The 18,344-nt window shown below is 37.9% G+C and overlaps 1 protein-coding gene across 3 annotated transcripts in view; it reads right to left on the reverse strand.

Moving 5' to 3' along the window:
- Positions 1 to 130: 130 nt before the first annotated feature.
- Positions 131 to 18,344, reverse strand: part of PLA2G7 (phospholipase A2 group VII) — a 32,083-nt gene continuing 13,869 nt past the window's right edge. For all 3 annotated transcript variants that reach the window (XM_017505143.2, XM_017505142.2, XM_017505141.2), the window contains 10 exons: positions 14,955 to 15,076; positions 14,365 to 14,509; positions 12,491 to 12,584; positions 10,162 to 10,230; positions 9,384 to 9,504; positions 8,182 to 8,295; positions 6,894 to 6,985; positions 5,533 to 5,703; positions 2,698 to 2,846; positions 131 to 2,237 (listed from right to left, as the gene is read on the reverse strand). In XM_017505143.2, coding sequence (XP_017360632.1) covers positions 2,107 to 2,237; positions 2,698 to 2,846; positions 5,533 to 5,703; positions 6,894 to 6,985; positions 8,182 to 8,295; positions 9,384 to 9,504; positions 10,162 to 10,230; positions 12,491 to 12,584; positions 14,365 to 14,509; positions 14,955 to 15,076 — 1,208 coding nt within the window. In that variant the 3' untranslated portion in view covers positions 131 to 2,106. The remainder of the gene's footprint in view (positions 2,238 to 2,697; positions 2,847 to 5,532; positions 5,704 to 6,893; positions 6,986 to 8,181; positions 8,296 to 9,383; positions 9,505 to 10,161; positions 10,231 to 12,490; positions 12,585 to 14,364; positions 14,510 to 14,954; positions 15,077 to 18,344) is intronic.

Genomic DNA, 18,344 nt, shown 5'->3' on the forward strand with positions numbered 1-18,344 from the left:
GGTCTTATTTTATTAAAAAGGAAGTCAAATTCTTAAACATACTTGGTTCACTCTCTCCTCTATAATGGAGGATTGGGGAAAGCATGGTAATAAATGTAAGCTCTTACATATTAGTCACTTGTACTTTGAATGTATTTTTTCACTTTAATCATCAACTTTGAGGTACATATCAATATTATCCATATTTTATAGGCGAGAAAATTGAAGCTCCTTAGAGAAGTTAAATAAGTTGCCTAAGGTCCGCTAGCTAGTGAGTCTCAGAGGCTTGGTAAAACCCAGACATACCTAACTTTAATGCCCGTGACTTTAAACATGATTTTGCAAAGTATAGATCTTAGTTTCTGAAAACAGAGCTTAGCTATATACTGCTTAACAGATATGTCACATGGGAAAATTATATAATATTTTGAGCTTTGATCTTCTCCACTACTAAAGTAGTGGTAATAAAACCTTTCTTGCAGTGTTTTGGAAATAATTGATGTAAAGTCCCTGAAAAGGAGTAGGCATTTGGTAAATGTTTGTTTCTTTTTTCTGAAAAATACTCATTGTGCACTATGCTAGGTTATTTCTTTTTAACCTTATTAGATATTTTCAATAGTTTTCTCCTTTCAGCATCAGCATGGACCACCAACAAAAGATTGTTAAAAAAAAAAAAAAAGTGTTGAATGGGACATCCATACAGTTGAAATGTTTATTTCTACAATGAATAGGGAGAAGGTAAATGAGACTGGGGTAAAGGTGTATGTCTATGAAGCATTATCAGACTCTGTAGCCTAATTGAAATAGAATTATGAACCTTAAAAACCAGGTATGATTTCAGTAAGTAGAAAGGAGATGGTTTTGTATTAAAAGTAATTGAGGTAAATGAGTATATTACTTATTCGTGGGATAATGAGTAGACGTTTGGCTTACTCATATAGACAATATAGTATGAACTGCCAGGAGAAAAGCTCAGAGAAGATGCATTAGGGTCAGATTATAGAAAGCCTTCATTTTCAAGCTGAGTTTAGCTCCCTATTTAAAAAAATTTAATCTGAATGGCTACAGAAGTCAAATTTCTCAGAATGAGTGACTTTTCACCTGAAACCAATAAGACAGGACTAAGGTACCAAATGAATGGTATACATTTTTATATCCCTTAGGAAATAAAATCATTTTCCATGATTCCCATATTTATAAGTGTATGTATAAACTCTTAAGCTATATTTTTACCTCCATTTAATCATGTCATTCTGTTTTACTACTACATATAGAATTGAAAACATTAAAGTTATTGAAATATGAAGAAGCTAAATGTAATTCTGAATGTTTTATTAACCTTCACAGCCTTTGTGTGAGTAATGTATTATAACTGGAATCCCTACTGTAAGCTATAATACCTTCAATGAAACAATTCAATGAAATTCATGAATGAATTGCTTCAATGAAGCAATTCAATGAAACCTTTCTTTAGTAAGTAGAATGCATTAAAGAATTAAAGAAAATGCCCCAAACTACCTATTTTCTCTAATCCATTGCCTTCATCTTATCTCTAATATTCTTAACCCTTCTCTACCCCTCATTTAGTCATGATTTGAAATTGTGGGGTACCACCAATCCTGTGTAAAACAATGGCTTTTGCTTGATCTAATTTTTGTTACCAAGACCAGAAGTCAAAGAGAAGTGCTGCCAAATTCTACTTAGAATATCAAGCTGCTAAAACTAACCCTATTGCCTAGAATAGAGAATAAAAGGCAAGAAATTTTGTTTTTACTATATATATAGGGAGTCTTGTATCATTGCAACAGTTTTCCACTGGCATTTTGCCTGTTTTAATCTACTTGTCTATCAAAGTAGTGTAAAAGCAGTTTTTAACTTTGACACTAAAAAGGAATCATCTTAGTAAAATTAAAATTTAGGTTGATATGAATATTGTATACTGTATTCTTTACATGTAAAGGGAAAAAATTCTTAGCCCAAGCTTCAATCACCATTATAGTATCACCTATATTTTAAAATGAGTCCTTTGGGAAAATACATTAAAAGTCTCTCTCTTCCTCTCATGTACATATATACACATAATTTTAGACAGTTTAGGAACAAGACTTTAACAAAATCCCTTTAATCCTATTTCTCTATTCCTGAAGAGTTCTGTAGCATGATGTGTGGATTGGTTGTGTTAATGTTGGTCCCTGGGATAAGATTCTGATCATCTCCTTCAATCAAGCGGTCCCACTGATCAAAATCTTTATGAAGTCCTATAAAATATAAAGCATTAATGAACGTATTAAACTTTTGAGCACATTAAACAATTTGGTGCCCCTAGGTGGCAATATAGAGTTAGGAATTACACAAGTTGCATCAGGATGATAGAGACAAGGTGCTCTGTGTCACCTGCCCCACGGCTGCCTTAGCAGCTGAATGCAAATGGGATAGGAGTGAGGCAACCTGCTGTCAGTATCCTCAACGTGGCAGTCCACTTCAGTCTTCATATGAAGATTGTTAGCTTTTAACAGTTGGGTTTGCTTTCTATGATACACGGTATGTAAAGCAGCAAAACTGACTTTCTCAAATTTCTGTTTTCAAATAGATTTACTGCTTTGTTACATTGTAAACCAGCTGGAAATAGTTAAAATGGTACTAAAGCTGTATTAAGATAGACAGTTTTATCCTGAGAGTCATCTTATTTAGGTCATGAAAAAAATATTAGTTTCTTACCTAAATGCTTTTGCAAGAATGCTAATGAAGCTTTGTTGCTAAGATCAATAGCTACATCTGAATCTATATCTCCCTTTAATTTGAGCATACGTCCAATTATTTTGCCAGTTCCAAAAGTAAAGTCAGCAAAATTCTGATGGACTGAACCCCTAGAGAAAAGAGAAACAAGAGAAACAAGACATTTAAAAGTAACATTGTTTAATAAAATTATTTTTCTTAGTTAGGGTAGAGGAAAGATACCTTGTTGGTCTATTTACTGAAAACCAAGGAAATAAAACTTGTAATTTGATCTACTTAAATGTATTTCAAGGGTCACAGGCTGTTTGTTTAGGGATCCCAGAGTATATTCATCTTTCCTGTAGAGATACAACTTAAAGAATCCTGGTCTTGCTTGGTATCTTGATTTTAGAAGGAATGATTCCTGCTTTTTAGTAAATAGGAATACTTCCAAGTATTGGAATGTGTTGTGTATTGAAAAGTCCCTGAAATCAGAGCCAGAACCTGCCACCTCCCCTCACCATTGATCGTGCCATGTATTTGATGCTAGTCAAATCACTTTAGATTTAAGCCTTAGAGGAAATAGATTTCAAACAAACAAACAACATCTTTCCCAGTATTAAACTCTAGGCACTTTAAAAATATCATTTGCACTTCTCTCTGAATTCATCAATAGCCTAACATCAAATAGAATGGCCTTTTTGTAAGTGCCCATTTTCTACCACCACTGGGACATTTGACAGTTAATGGCTTTCTTGCACTTCTTTTCTTTTTGTTTCTTTAACGTTGCACCTTCCCTTCTGACCCTAACCACTCGGTGTTCTTCACTGGCTCTTCACGCATTTCCCATTGGCTGAATGTAGGCATTCCTTAGGATTCTATTGGCAGACCAACACTTTTCTCACTTTGTAATCTCTTCTACTTCAGATGTTTCATCTATGATATCATGTAAATTATGTAATCATCCAATTTGTGGCCAGGCATCTGTATACAGATTTCCCAGGTCTCAAGCTAAGATATGGTGAAGTTAAAAGACATCTTCCCAGCCCTGCCCAAAGCTGCTCTGCCTCTTCACTCTGCTGGTTCTTATAAACAAACCATCATTCTTAATAGTTATCTAAGCTCAAAACAACTCTACTTAACTCCCTCTCACTATTCCCCACATTCTAATAGGAAACTTGAATGTCAGAAACATAAAGAAGATAAACAGCAGGATTATGAGAGAATTGAAAGCAGAAGCTTGGATGCTCTGACAGTGGAGAACTGACCTGAGGAAGAGAAATGGAAGGAGCGGCATAAATGACGAGGAGAAGCAGCAAAGAGGAGGGTCATAGTAGCCAAGGGAGCAGGAAGAGGGGTGGTCAGCAATGTTGAACAGATGCAGAGAGCAAGGTTGAGGCCGTGAAGAGGCTGCTGATGTGGTGTGCAGCAGGTTTTTAATGCTTTTGCTTTGGCATCTGGTGGGGGCCCAGAAAGCTAGACTACAAGAGTCAAAGAGTGAGTAGAAATAAGCACATGCAATAATTGATATTGTCTATTCTTTGAAGGTTGCTAGCAGAGAAGGGAAGAAAGACAAGGTGAGAACCTAGTAAGGAAGTAGGGTTGAGGGAAGGTTAGGTGATTTGTATTATTTCTGTTTTAGAATTAGAGAGACTTGAACCATAGACATAAGCTAAATGGAAGTCCTTGCCTGAAATACCTAAACGCTTTCTTACTATCTAAACTCTCTCGATCTTAAAAAATCCAATTTTAGTATCATCTAAGAATCCCTTTCGGTTGGAAGAGACCCCTCTGTTCTCTGGGCCCATAGTGGTTATCGCCTATACTCTGTATGTCTCCTTCCTGCCTCTTCTCTTCTCTTCTAAATAAATCAGGTTTCAGATAGGAGAGGGGTAAGTTCAGGTCTACCTTTGCTTTGTAATATCTCACTGAGAGTTCAAAACCTTATCAGGAGTTCTTTTTCGCATCCAGGATATAAGGATTGGCAACACTTGATGGTACCCCATTATAGCTTCGGGAAATTTATAAATTCATATTCTTTCTCACCACGTAAGTATATGGCAGGTCTCAATAGGTAATCTAACTTTTTCTTTAAAGAGTTCCTAGCCCAGCCTAATGATGGAATACTTCCCCCTAGCTCTGCTCCCAAAAATGTATAGGCATGTTCTGGTATTTAGATTAAAGTAGCATGTAGTATAATGCTAGTTTTAATTACCAGTGATATAGTTTGGATCTGTATCCCCACCAAATCACATGTTAAGTTGGAATCCCCCGTGTCAGAGGTAGGGACTGGTGGGAGGTGATTGGAACATGGGGGTAGTTTCTCATAGTTTCACACCATCCCCCTTGGTGCTGTCACTGTGATAGTTCTTGTGAGACCTGGTTATTTAAAAGTATGCAGTACCTTCACCCATCCCTCTCTTCCTCCTGCTCCAGCCATGTGAAGTGCTCATGCCCCCACTGCCATCCGCCATAATTATAAGTTTCCTGAGGCCTCCCCAGAAGCTGAGCAGATGCCAACATAATGCCTCCTGCATAGGCTGCAGAACTGTGAGCCAATTAAACCTCTTTTCTTTATAAATTACCAGGTCTTAAGTATTTCTTTATAGCAATGTGAGAACAGACTAATATAGCCACTATATAGACTATATACATTAACATTTCCATTTTAAAAAGAGTAAGTCTAAATGTACTTAGAAACTGAGATTATCTAATACTCTCCTTACTGAAAGTCTAAATAACCAATTCAGCAATTCTGTAATGGTTACCAAATGCTATCCACTGATATTTATCCAAGCTTCAAGTTTGTTTCAGATGAAATAAGTCACTAATACTTACCTGATTGTAATCATCTTTCTTTCTTTACCAGGTGAGTAGCATTTTTTCATTTTTAGAATATTAGCAGGATATTGGAAATGTTCAGAGTTAATAAAAAAGAGGGGCTGAGGAATTCTGGAATATACTTCTTCACCCAGTGGAAACATCCATGCATCCAGGGCAATACCACATCTGTAGATATTTGTTGACAATGATGAAAGAAGGTTGATTACATACTAGCCAACATTTAGGACTTCCTAATAATGCTAGGTATGGACACACACCATACCAGTTTAGTATGGACACACACCATACCAGTTTATTATGGATTATCTCATTGGGTTCAAGAGGTATTATACTTCAATGTGGGAAAGGAATATGATTAGCTTTGTATGGCAACAGACCTGGAATTAAGTATACTAATTTTCTTTATATGCCTTTTAGGAATTGCAACCATTTGAATGATATATCCTTAAAATTTTTTATTCAAAATAAATTTTAAAATACATAATTTCTTCAATTTTGTGAAGTATCTGAAAAAGGATAATAAATTCACCTCGATTTTCAGAGCTTTTATCTACCTTGTACTGTATTTATTATAGCTTTTTCAGAGTAACAACTGGACCCATTACTTTATATTTAGAGGCGCTTCAGCTGAAAAACTAAGGGTTGAAGAAAAACATATGGAGCATATCATTTGAAAATCTAACTGACATCCTTTTTAAAAGTAAGTTTATTCTATGTTTCCTGACCATTTTCTAAATGAATGAAAGAAGAGAATTCTCTTACACTGAAATAGACTTCTAAGAAATCTGAGGTGAAGTTTCACAAATGATCCTGCCCACTCTCTGTACGGTTGGTCCTATGTGATCTCGTCAGTCTGGAATGAAGTAGTTCAAGAAAGAAAAGGTTCCTGCAAGCTAGAAAACTGGGGTCTGGTCACAAATCCTAAGCAGATAATCGTAATTTTAGATCCAGCTCCATCTTAAAACCTAATTAAAAAATATCCTGCCCACTGGAGAAGTCTGGCAGTACTGTAAGATGACAATATTATTATCACAATCATTATGTCACAAAAATTATATAAAGATAAATTTTAAGTGAAAAGTGTTAAGCCCTTGGGTAGACAAAAAATAATGAGGGAAAACATATGGGAGTAGGGAGAGATTTTAATAGCAGGAGAAGTAGATGTTTTAGCCTAGGAAAATGTATATAGAGTACTTGATGGAGGCAAAAAAAAAAAAAAAAAAATAGCCTTATAAACTCCAAGAGATCCCTTCTTCACTAAGAATTTAATTTAAAAAATTATATCTTACATGAGTTATTACTCTCCCTCTTCCAATAATTTGTTATTCTCTTGCTCTACTATCTTATTTTCTTACCTGAATCTCTGATCTTCACTAAGAGTCTGAATAACTGTTGCTCCACCAAAAGAATGTCCAATTACTGCTACTTTTTCTCTATCAATAGAGCCCTATGTGAAAAAGCACAATATAAATTTATAACTATCTCATGGTGTTAGAAGAAATGATTTTGTCAAACATATAATTGTTCATTTAATGGAGATGGTTAAATACCTTAATTTCTTATAAAACAGAATATACATATACACACATACATTTATACATATACACACAGACATATATACATATAAAAACATTTACATATATATGTAAATATATATACATATATATATCATATGTAAAGGTTTGAAAGTAAACTTTTTTTATTCTTTATTTTTTTTATTTTTTTATTGCATTTTAGGGGGAAAGTAAACTTAATGGTCTTCGTACATCAGTTCTGATTTCTGCCTCTCCTCGCCCCATGTTTATTAGTTTGTTCATTCCATGAGTATTTATTGAGTACCTTCTCTGTGGCCAGGCACTGCAGTCTCATTTCAGTGAGCTTGCAGTCCATCAGGGAAGAAAGTCATACAGAGGCATGATGTAATATAATACAGTGGCACCAAGGAACACACGTGACAAACAGCGAGCCCAGTCCAGAAGTGGGCATTGGGGTCCAAGAAAGCTTCTTAGAGGAGGTGATGCTTAACTGGAGTCTTGAAATTAGGTAGGAGTTAGTTAAGGGGAAGGGTGTGTCAAACCAAGGGGACAATATAAACAAAGGCAAGGATACAGAAGAGAGTGGTTCCTTGAGGTGACAACAAATTTCTTCATTGTATCTGGAGAACAGACCATCATCTTACTCTCTAGTTTCCCCTATTCTCCGGACTCCACATGCCACACATACTTTTGAGTCTTTGCTTATGCTGCCCACTCTGTCTGATATTTTTCCACCTGCTCCAAAACTTGTGTCAAATTTTCAAGATCAAGCTTAAAAACATGCAGGAGCTGTCCATGAAATTATAATACCTCCACAGGAATTACGTTGAACCATATGACATTGCTATTTTTGTAGATCAAAACTGACTAGCTTTTGGCAATTTCATATTTAGTCCAAGATAATGCATTCTTCATTGCTGCAATATATTACTTGTACTGCTGTGTGTGTGTGTGTGTGTGTGTGTGTGTGTGTGTGTGTGTGTGTTGGGGGGACAGTGGTTGCAGCCCTTTGTCATATTGTACCTTGCAATATATCAGAAAATCAGATGACAAAAAACGATAAAGAACTGTAGGAAAAGGGAAAAATTACTTTCTTTTTTTAGCTTACCTTCAGTTGTTCCATATCAAACTTTATATCTAATGCATTCTTCACTGGCTTTCCATGATCAATGTCAAGAATCAGACTGAGAGCTTGGGAACATTCTTTTGCTCTTTGCTGTACCTAATAATTAGAAGAAGGAAATAACAAAGTAAAAAGTTACGACACTTATTTTAAAGTTTGTGTAGAAGTTGTGTGTGGGAAAAATGGTTGGTCAGTTATAAACTGGAAATGTGATTAGTGATTATAATACAGGCTACCATGATGACACAGGCATCAGCTTTGCACATAGGTATAGCTTAGTCCAAATCCTGGCTCTGTTGCTTACCTACTATGTGACTTGAGATGATTTACTTAACCTCTCTGAGTTTCCATTGATTGTATAATAATGCCTACCTAAAGGAAATGTGGGTGGGCTTAAATGTGATAACACATGTAAAATACCCACTACAAAGAGGAAGCCAATACACTTCACTTAATTGCCCTAATAGCTCTGTAAGACAAATAATGTTGTTATTCATTTATTTTGTAACAAAGCTAAGTGGTGGAGCCAGGATTCAAACATAGAAAGTTGGGTTCTAAGGTGGCTGGAGTGCAGTGGCGCAATCTTGGCTCACTGCAACCTCCGCCTCCTGGGTTCACGAAATTCTCCTGCCTCAGCCTCCCGAGTAGCTGAGACTCTAGGCACGCACCACCACGCCCAGCTAATTTTTGTATTTTTAGTAGAGATGGGGTTTCACCATGTTGGCCAAGATGGTCTCAATCTCTTGACCTCGTGATCCGCCTGCCTCAGCCTCCCAAAGTGCTGGGATTACAGGCGTCGGCCACCACACCTGGCCGGCCCCACACTCTTAATTCTATTGTATACTGTCTCTCTGAAAAGTAATCTTTTTATATTGCCTATGAGGGAGAATCTATTAATTTATTTTCTAGCACTTTTTAGATTCTAAAATTAGAAGTTGTAATTCAAGGGAATTCTGAATATTCACTGTCATCTCCCAAATTTTTGTATTTGCCTTTGTTTTTACTATGAACCAGTCATTCCATTAAGGGAATTTTACTACTCTGGGAATCTATTGACAGATCTTTTGGGAATGGGAAATAGGAGAGCTAGGAGCATAACTTGACATATGTAAAATTAAATTAACAAATGACGTCCTTTTGTACATGCTTTTAGGTCACCATCCACCTCTCGTTTCATTGCAATGTACCTGCTTATTTCGTATATGCATATCCTCTTGTTTCAGGGCTCTAAAGTAGAGCCAAGACTTGTTCCCCATTTCTGCAGCAGATTGGTCCTTGAAATAATAAGTTGCAGATGCCGATCCATCTCTATAATACAAGCAAAATTGTTATTTATGCATGCTCCTTTTCCCTTCCTCATCTGACCCATATTTCTCAATTCCATCCTTGGCTCAACTTCCTTTGATCTTTTGACTTCCCTTTCTTCTTCTACTCTCTACTTTCTCTTAAATTAAAGAAGACCCTAAAGGAGTTCCAGGAAAAAAAAACCTTATTGTCTATTGTCAAGTTGCAGGTAAACTAAATCCATTCTATCTTCCTAATTTTGGGAGGCAATGTTAGCCATGTTGAAACTCGCTCTCAGGAATCAAATCCCAGCACTGCTACTTACTAGTTGTGTGACTTTGGGCAAATTATCCTTTATCACCTCTATATTCCTCTCCCTTAAAACAACAACAACAATAATAATAATAATGATAACCATCTAATAGGATTGTTATGAAGACTAAATGAAATAGTATATTAAAAACATTTCACATAGGATATGGCAGGCAATAAACACTCTAGAAATGTTAGATATTTTTAAGTCAACAATCAAACCCAATCTCCTTTTTTGCTCATCATGTAATCATACTTGAAAGTTTCATCAACATTTTAAATAAACTTTTATGAAAATTAGAAACATAGTTGTGAGCATTAACATTCCCTGTAGTTGGTCAAAGAGCCCAATTACATCAGGTAACATACCTGTGTTCTACAGCAGCAACTATAAACCCATGAGATGCCAGGTCAATGCCAATAGCAGAATAAAGTGTCCTTCAAAACAAAAAGAGGGAAGCATTACAACTACCAGTCATGATTACAAGGCTGTGTCCACTAATGAAACTGGGAACGTGAAGGCCATTACATCCCTGTAGTAGTGCCCTGGGGTAGAATGGAGAGCTATGGTTCTTAAAGGAGGGTGATTTTGTTTCTTAGGGGATATTTGACAACGTCTGGAGGTATTTTCATTATCACTAATGTGGGCGAGAGTCCTACTGGTGTCTAGTGGGTAAAGGGATGCTGTCAAAGACTACTGAGGTTGAGAAAACTGGTGCAGGGATTATAAATATTGTCTTTGAGAGTTTGGTGTTTTAATCTTGGCTCTGCCACTTACCAGCTATATGATTTTAGGTAATTACTGCATTTTTGTCCTCACCTGTAAAATGGGCCTAAGGGCAAAGCATTTGTTTTAGGGTAGTTGTAAGGTTTTGCTAAGATAACGTACATAGGAAATCAGGACAGTATGGTAGTTATGAGAATGAGATCTGCAGTTTGACCACTGAGTTTGAACACTGGTTCTACCACTTGTTAGCTGTGTACCTTTGGTAAGTCACAATATTTTCTCTGCCTTGGTTCTTCATCTATAAAATGGTGATGCCATAATAGTACGGTATCTCATCAGTGAGGATCAATTGAATTAATACATTTTCATTACTTATAATCGTATTTGAAACAGTGAAATATTTAACACATGTTAGCTGTTATTTAAATGATTGGACTGGGTGAAATAATTGAAAAATCATGTGCTAAGCACTGCATTTATGCTCTCTTCCACATCATTTGCACAACCTTTTCCTCATACCATGCATTCAATAGGAAATGTCCACAGAGAATAAAAAGGAGGTAGCTAGAAACTATGTCTTTGTTGCTGAAAACACAGGACCTTTTCAAGAGCAGGAAATGATCTGGCACAGGGATTAGTAAACTTTTTCTGTAGAAGGCCAGACAGTAAATATTTCCAGCTTTGTGGGCCATACAATCTTTGTCACCACTACTGTACTCTGATGTTGTAGGACAAAAGTAGCCATAGACAATATACAAAAATGAATGGGTGTGTCTGTGTTCCTGTAAAACTTTATAGAAATAGGCAGTGGGCTGGATTTGGCCCTTGGGTTCTAATTTGTCAATCACTAGTGTGGGAGAAATCAAACAGCTAACTGAACTACAACTAAAGTGCTGAAGAGAATTCTTTTTTTCAGGTGCTACCCAACTTCTTCCCAGCTAAAAGCCATCTCTCTTACTTTCTGCATCTTACAATCCCCTGAGGTAGAAGAGGGGTGACAGTTGAGAAAGTGGTGGAAGAAAGTGAAGAGGGTTGTTGTTGTCCTGAAAATGTGCCATTCAGCTATCATGCTACATACAGCATAGTTAACTAAAAACCCCATCCAGCTTCTGCCCTCTGGATCCATCACCATGGTCAAGTAGAAGGTAAGCATCCAGTCACCTGCTCCCAGAGATTTGGCACGGTGTGGGTACTAACATTAGCCCATTCCTATGAGATACAGGACTCTTGATAAGCAAATTTGGTCAAGCACTCCTTCCATTGGCCTGGCTCAATATTTCTTAGAACTGTGCTATAGTCTGAGGTTCTTTTTACCCAATCCTTCTCCTTTCCCCATCACCTTTTCAGGTGTCCAACCTGTAGCATGGTAATTAGGTTCGCCCCATCTTTTCCTGCTCCTTCTCTATCCTTCACAGATATTTCTCTTAATAAATGCCTTTCTGCTGTTGTGTCAGTTTGCAGAGAATGATGGTTTCCAGGAGAGATAGCATGGGGAGAAATGCCAGATATAGGTGATGGGAAGGAAGGCAGCAAATCACACTGCCATGTGTGTACCTATGCAACAATCTTGCATGTTCTTCACATGTACCTCAAAACCTAAAATGCAATAAAAAAATAATAAATAAATGCCTTTCACAGCTCATCTATTCTTGGTTTCTCAGAAGTCCTAAACTTTACTGAGGATAATTTTAAAAGTGTAAATATTACAATATAGAAGGGCAATTATCAAAAATGCATTACCCTCTCTTCTCTGCTGTGAGGCTAATCCCAATGAGGTAGTAGTAGGGAAAAAAAACTACTTGACAAGATAGGGCTAGGACTGATCAATAGACCCAAAGCCAATTATTGAGGAAACCCAACTCCTCCAGACAAGGGCCTGCATGACATTCCAAAATCTGCTATTTCTTTTTTGAATAAAAAAACTGTCATTTATTCCTAGAAGCTGAACTTGTTCAACCTCTCAAACACTACCTGAATGCTCCAAGACCATGAGAAAAAACAACGAGTGGATATTTTTCACCAGTCCTCAGCAGGGAATTCCAGTTTGCAGGAGTTGTCATGGAACCTAGACAATGACAGGAGATTATAGTTAGTGATTTCTCTGAGTGTTGCTAGTGAATTTAATTCAGATCTCATTAGCATAAAATGCAGACCCATCTGATTTATATCTACTTTTCTATGATGAATAGTAAATTCATTAAAAAGACTGCTACTAGATACTCACGAACCAAAGACATGAACTGTAAGTTCTTTTCTCAGACCATAGGATCATTCATGATGAGTTCTCACTGCCAGCTCTGTACTTAAGGTGAGAGATTTTCCTACTTATCAGTGTAGTCACAAAGGCTGCTACTTATTGCCGTTTCCAGGTTTTGGAAAAACTTTGAAGGGAATGTTCTGAACCCAAACTACCTATACTACCCAAAAAAAAAAAACTACCCATAAAACCTCAGCTACATTACACTGAGAGCCAGAATCTAACAATCAGAGACTCTGCTCCTTACAATTTGGTCATAATCATGCAGCCAAAGGTAGAGAAACTGCTGACTTCATACAGAGTCGTGAATGCAGCTCTGCCACTTCCTAGCTATGGATCCTGGGCAAGTTCCTCAAACTTTCTGTGCCTCGGATTCCTCTTCTGTAAAATTGAGAAAATGATATCTCTTTTACAGGGTTTTTTCTGAGAATTTTATTTAATTAGGTAATATATGTAAAGCTAATATATGTAAAGCACCTATCCATCACATAGTAAGGGGCTCAAAAATGAAAATATTGTCTTCTTTCACTTCTCAGTTTTTATTGTCACCAGTATTATTAGCAATCATTTGTGTTTCACTTTCTCATCTATAAAATGCAGATGTGGTCATGAAGACTGACTGTGATGAAGTGATTTATAAGTTTTTTTGCAACATAAATATGCAGAGTTACAGTATTTTAATTTCTGTTATAAGGGGTTTTTAAGAAAATTAGAAGGAGATGTTTAAGATGAATCCCAAAAGTTGTAGATAGTTTTGAAGGAGAAACGTGAAGACACAGTTAACATCAGCCCAACATCCGTAGAGTCTAGTCAAACAGATAGGAAGGAAGGAAAATTCTACATTACTAAAATGTAGAAAATAAGTAAAGAATGCACATCAGATTGTCTTAGTGATGGGGGTAGGTGATGGGAATGAGAGTAGAGTCTCTTCAGGCATTAGCTTTGACTCCTTTGTTTTGGATCTGGAGAGTTTGGTGGCTTCTACTTTTTTTCTTTTTTGGTCTGACTTTAGCACATAGCATGCAGGATAGTGGCCACACCAGAGAACCTGCTATTCTCACCACATTATTGCCCTCTCCGTGGTACATCAGATGGAAAACTAAAGAGCAGTCATAGAAAGATGTCAGTCAGTCTGATACTCTTGGCCACCCCCATCCAACTCAGGATGGACAAAATGAGAACTCTTCCTTCTGTCATAGTTGCCTGGGCTTTAATTTTGAAGTCAGCATGAGTCATAACTGAAATCAGCAGAACGGCGGTAATGGTATCACAAAGAAGTTTCAAATGAAAGAAATCTTAGCACCTTCTTCTAAAAACTGAACAAAAATTTGCTTTTTTAATGGGATACCATGTGGTTCATGTATACATTAAAATATGAGAAATACTTCCTGAAATATTAAAAACGTCATTGAATAAATACTTTATTCAATACTTAAAAAAAAAAAAAAAGAAATACTTTCCTTATCATTTTAGGAGATATTTACACTGCAGAAAAATCTACTTTGGTCTTAACTGCCTGAAATTTGTGTTGTTTTCAAAGTTTTCTTATACACTAGAGCTCACAAAGAAGGATCAACAGAAATCTTACCAAAGAGTAACCTCAAAATGTTGCCCACAAGCCAGTGTCTTCCAAGACATTTACTGAGACCCCAAAAATATTCTTTGTTTGGGATCCAAAGGGTGTCAAGGCGATCATCATCTTGGGATGGATAATACAAACGCAAGAAGGTGCCCTGTTAAGAAAGAAATTAATGCACTTTTAGAGAAGTTGCTTCTCAGACATATTCCAGCAGCTATTTTGCTTATTTCATTAGCAGGGACTCAAGTACCTCTGTGTTCACAAAGAGGTCTAGAGAACTTTTTAGGCTGCTGTGGTGATTGAAGACAGTCATGAAAGAGAAACAGTAAAACAATATTTTATCTCAATGAAAAGAAAATATAAGCAGACTGGCTTCAGATATTAAGGAAGTGAAAAATAGGGTTTATAGATAAATTAATCAGACAATAGCAAAGAATTGGGGAATGGCTAAACTAATAAAAGGCTTCATATGAAGAAATACACATTGCAAAATGAGTCATTCTCAGGTGAGGGCAAGGACACATCTGACACCTTCTAGTGAGCCATAGTGACAGACAATATTAGAGTATCAGGATAAGTCTGATAAATCAAAGCATTACCTTGTTAGTGTGATCAAACATTAAGTCTGTACAACCAATGGAATAAGGCCCATTTCCCCGGGGAATTTTAGTTTGGCCAGAGCATGCAGCAGCCATCACTACTTGTATTTTGTTGACCCATGCTGAAAAACAAGTATATATTATTTCATTTGTAATCCATTACACATCAGATTTTATTATGCAAAGAAATTCCAGTAGAATCAAGTTACTTCCCACAGTTTCTGGCCTTCATTCTTTCTCAAACTAACAAGTAAAATACAAAAGTATTGAGGGTCTGCTCTGTTTGAAACACTCTGTAGGGTTTTTGGAGGGTAAAGAGATGAAGATAGACATTGCCCTTCTCCCAGGTTGCCTTGGACTGTTACCTCCTAAATGTTTACAACCTTGCCCTCTCGTTCTACTTCTATCCAGAGTATATTAAAGATGACTTCACAAATCTGTTTTTCCTAAACATGAACTTTATCTCACATTTCCAATTTGTGCCTACAACTTATCCTTCAACATCTCTACCTGATGTCCTTCCCATAAGAATGTCAAAACCATTTAGTTTCCAAAATGAAACTCAATGACCATCTTCCAGCTCCCCCCTTCTCACCTTCCAGCTACACAGCCTGCAACTCAAGAGCTCCTCATCTCCTGCATCGCAAGCTAGAAACCTGGGAATCATCCTACTCTCCTGTCTCTTTCTCAGCAGCCCGCTACGTTCAACCAAGCCTCTATTTCTAACATCAGTTTTTAGGTTAGGAAGATCTCCACAATCTATCTCTGACCCTCTAGCTCAACTGTCTCATTGATGTCCTCACTGTCTCTTGCCCAGGCTGTTGCTCTCTCTCCTGTTCTATCCACCTTGGATCTTAACCCCTTCGGACACATCCTTTACACAGCTCCTGGAGGGATTTAAAGCACAAATAACACCAGACAATTCTGAAAATCCTTCAATGGCTTCCTATCAGTAAATGTTCTTTCCTTGAATGAGGAATGTATTGTAATCTCTTTGGAAGGCAGTTTGTAGGAGAAATTTAATTCTACACATGCTTTCCTAAGCAAACACACTGCTACTTGCACAAATGTGGCCTATCCTTCCAGGATTCTGGGGTTGAAACATACTGAGGTTCACAGGTGCACAAGTTAAATCCCAAATTTCTCGGCACTGCAAAGAAACCCTTCACTGGAGGCCCATTGCCTCGTACTCTTCTTCTGTCTCTTCCCCTTAAGTTATCCCCCTTCCTTGTGCTACAGCACTCCTGAGCTACACACTGGGTTGATTGATGCCACTGCACCTTTGTAAATGCTACTGCCTATGCTTAAATCCTTTTGGCAAACTCCTATTCAAACTTCAATACCTTGATCAGATATCCTATCTTCTCTGAAGCCTTCCCTGATTCCCCAGACTTAATCATTTCATCCTCAGTGTTATATATATTCTATGTGTATGTGTGTACACACACATAATCATTCTTCCTATCACATATTAAAATTATGTATCTGCATGCTACACTAGGCTATTTCTCCAGAGCCATATCCATGTCTTTGCATCGCTGATCTTAACAGATCACATGTCTGGCACATAGTCAATGCATAACAAATACTTGTGAAAATGAGCTTAGGTAACCTGAATGGCCACTGGTCTCCCCTGTTTTCCTTTAAACCCTTTATCATATACAGTCTTTTACTCACCCACTTCTAAAACTCCTTTTCTCTTTCTGGTGCAACCCTTCCACATACTCCTGCAGCTTCATCTGTTATCCTTTCTAAACCCCAATCAAATCCATATTTAATTCCATGATGTTGAATCAAATATCAGTATATTCAGACTCTCACTTTTATTGACATATCCAGCTTGTCCACTCCTTCATTCCATTGGATGGCGGGAGTTGATTACTCTCTGCTAGCCAGTTGCCAAGAGCTATGTTAGGTATGGTATCTGCATCAATACCATGGAACACTGCCCAGAAAGGTTTTGAGTCATGCGGAGAAACCAATTTACAGCCTCCACAATTTACAGCCTGGTGACTCATATGTGAAACACCTGCCCATGATGAAGCCTTTCAATACATAAGGCCCGGCCACTCAAAGCTGATCTGTGGACCAGCATCACTGGCACCACCTGGAGCTTGGAAATGCAGGCCCCTGGACTTTACCCCAATTCTACTGAATCGGAAAAGGAATGCCCATTAAAGTTTAAGAGACACTGGGCTGAAGTTCCAGACCACCTGGACTGACACACAGGTCAGCAATCCATGGTCAAGTGGTAAGAGATAGTTGCAAGGAAGGCAAGGGGTGATGGGGTTGAGATGAACCCTGGGAATTGGGTGGACATGGTTCTATTTCAGATTTCAGGTGTACCTCTTACAAGCTATAATCCTCTGGCCTAGGCAATTTGCTCCCTTCTCCGATCCACATTTGTAAAATGACATAAAAGCATTTGACTAGCCCACAGGACAGTTGTAAAGATGAGGTGAGAATGTAGATCAAGTTCTTAGTACAAAATATGACACATAATGGGCAGATAACTAATGCTATTTACTCCTTCCCCAGAGTTAATTTATTCTGGCTAGGTAAATCTGTGCTGTGTCCTTAGGGAAGGTTTTTGAGTTTTAGCAGGTCTAACCTCCCCACAGGTAGATTCAAACCACAGAAACTATTTTTAAAAACTTTACCTGTTAGGTGAACTTTCAGGGTCTATTTAGAATTACAAAAGGCTCTTCTTCTTCCAATAAAAGACTATGTACTGAGCCATGCTTCTGGTGTAGGAGGGAGATGTCAAGTCCCGAGGAGGAGGACTTAGGGCAAGGACACCTGCCCTTTCTTCTGTGATGAGCAGCCTGGAGCTGCTGCGTCCCCACTCCTAGGCAGGCATGATGTGCCTGTGCAGGGCTTGGTGCAGGGAGACCTCTGGTTCACACAACTCCCTAAGGAGTCCCAGAGCCACAGCTGGTGTTGGAGACACTACTTCTAGAATTGGAGGCTCAGTACTGGAGCCATGGGAGAGATTCACCCAGCACAAGCCTCTGCTTGTGAGATCTCAAAGGCCCAGGGAACCTTTTCCAATAAATTAGGAGTGCCTGGGTTGTCCAATACCTGCTCTCTCTGAAAAGGTTCCTCACTCAGCATTCAGGAGCATTCAGGTCAAGGTGAGGCTATAGGTCTGCCTGTTCCAGAACACTTGACCCCTGAGAAGGCCTCAGGAATCATTGAGCTGACCCAGATTTTGACATAGGTCTATGATATCCTGTGCACTAGTGCCAGGGTGCCTGGGGCTGACTGTGGAACAGGCTCCATAACCTGCAGCTGACCCAGTTATAGGCCTGGATTTCCCATTCTCTAACCATCTTTCAGGAGTCACCATTAAGGAAGTGGAAGGAGAAGACTCATCAGATCAAATAACCA

Source organism: Cebus imitator, unplaced genomic scaffold (assembly GCF_001604975.1).
Source record: "Cebus imitator isolate Cc_AM_T3 unplaced genomic scaffold, Cebus_imitator-1.0 Scaffold334, whole genome shotgun sequence".
In the NCBI taxonomy this organism is placed as follows: domain Eukaryota; kingdom Metazoa; phylum Chordata; class Mammalia; order Primates; family Cebidae; genus Cebus; species Cebus imitator.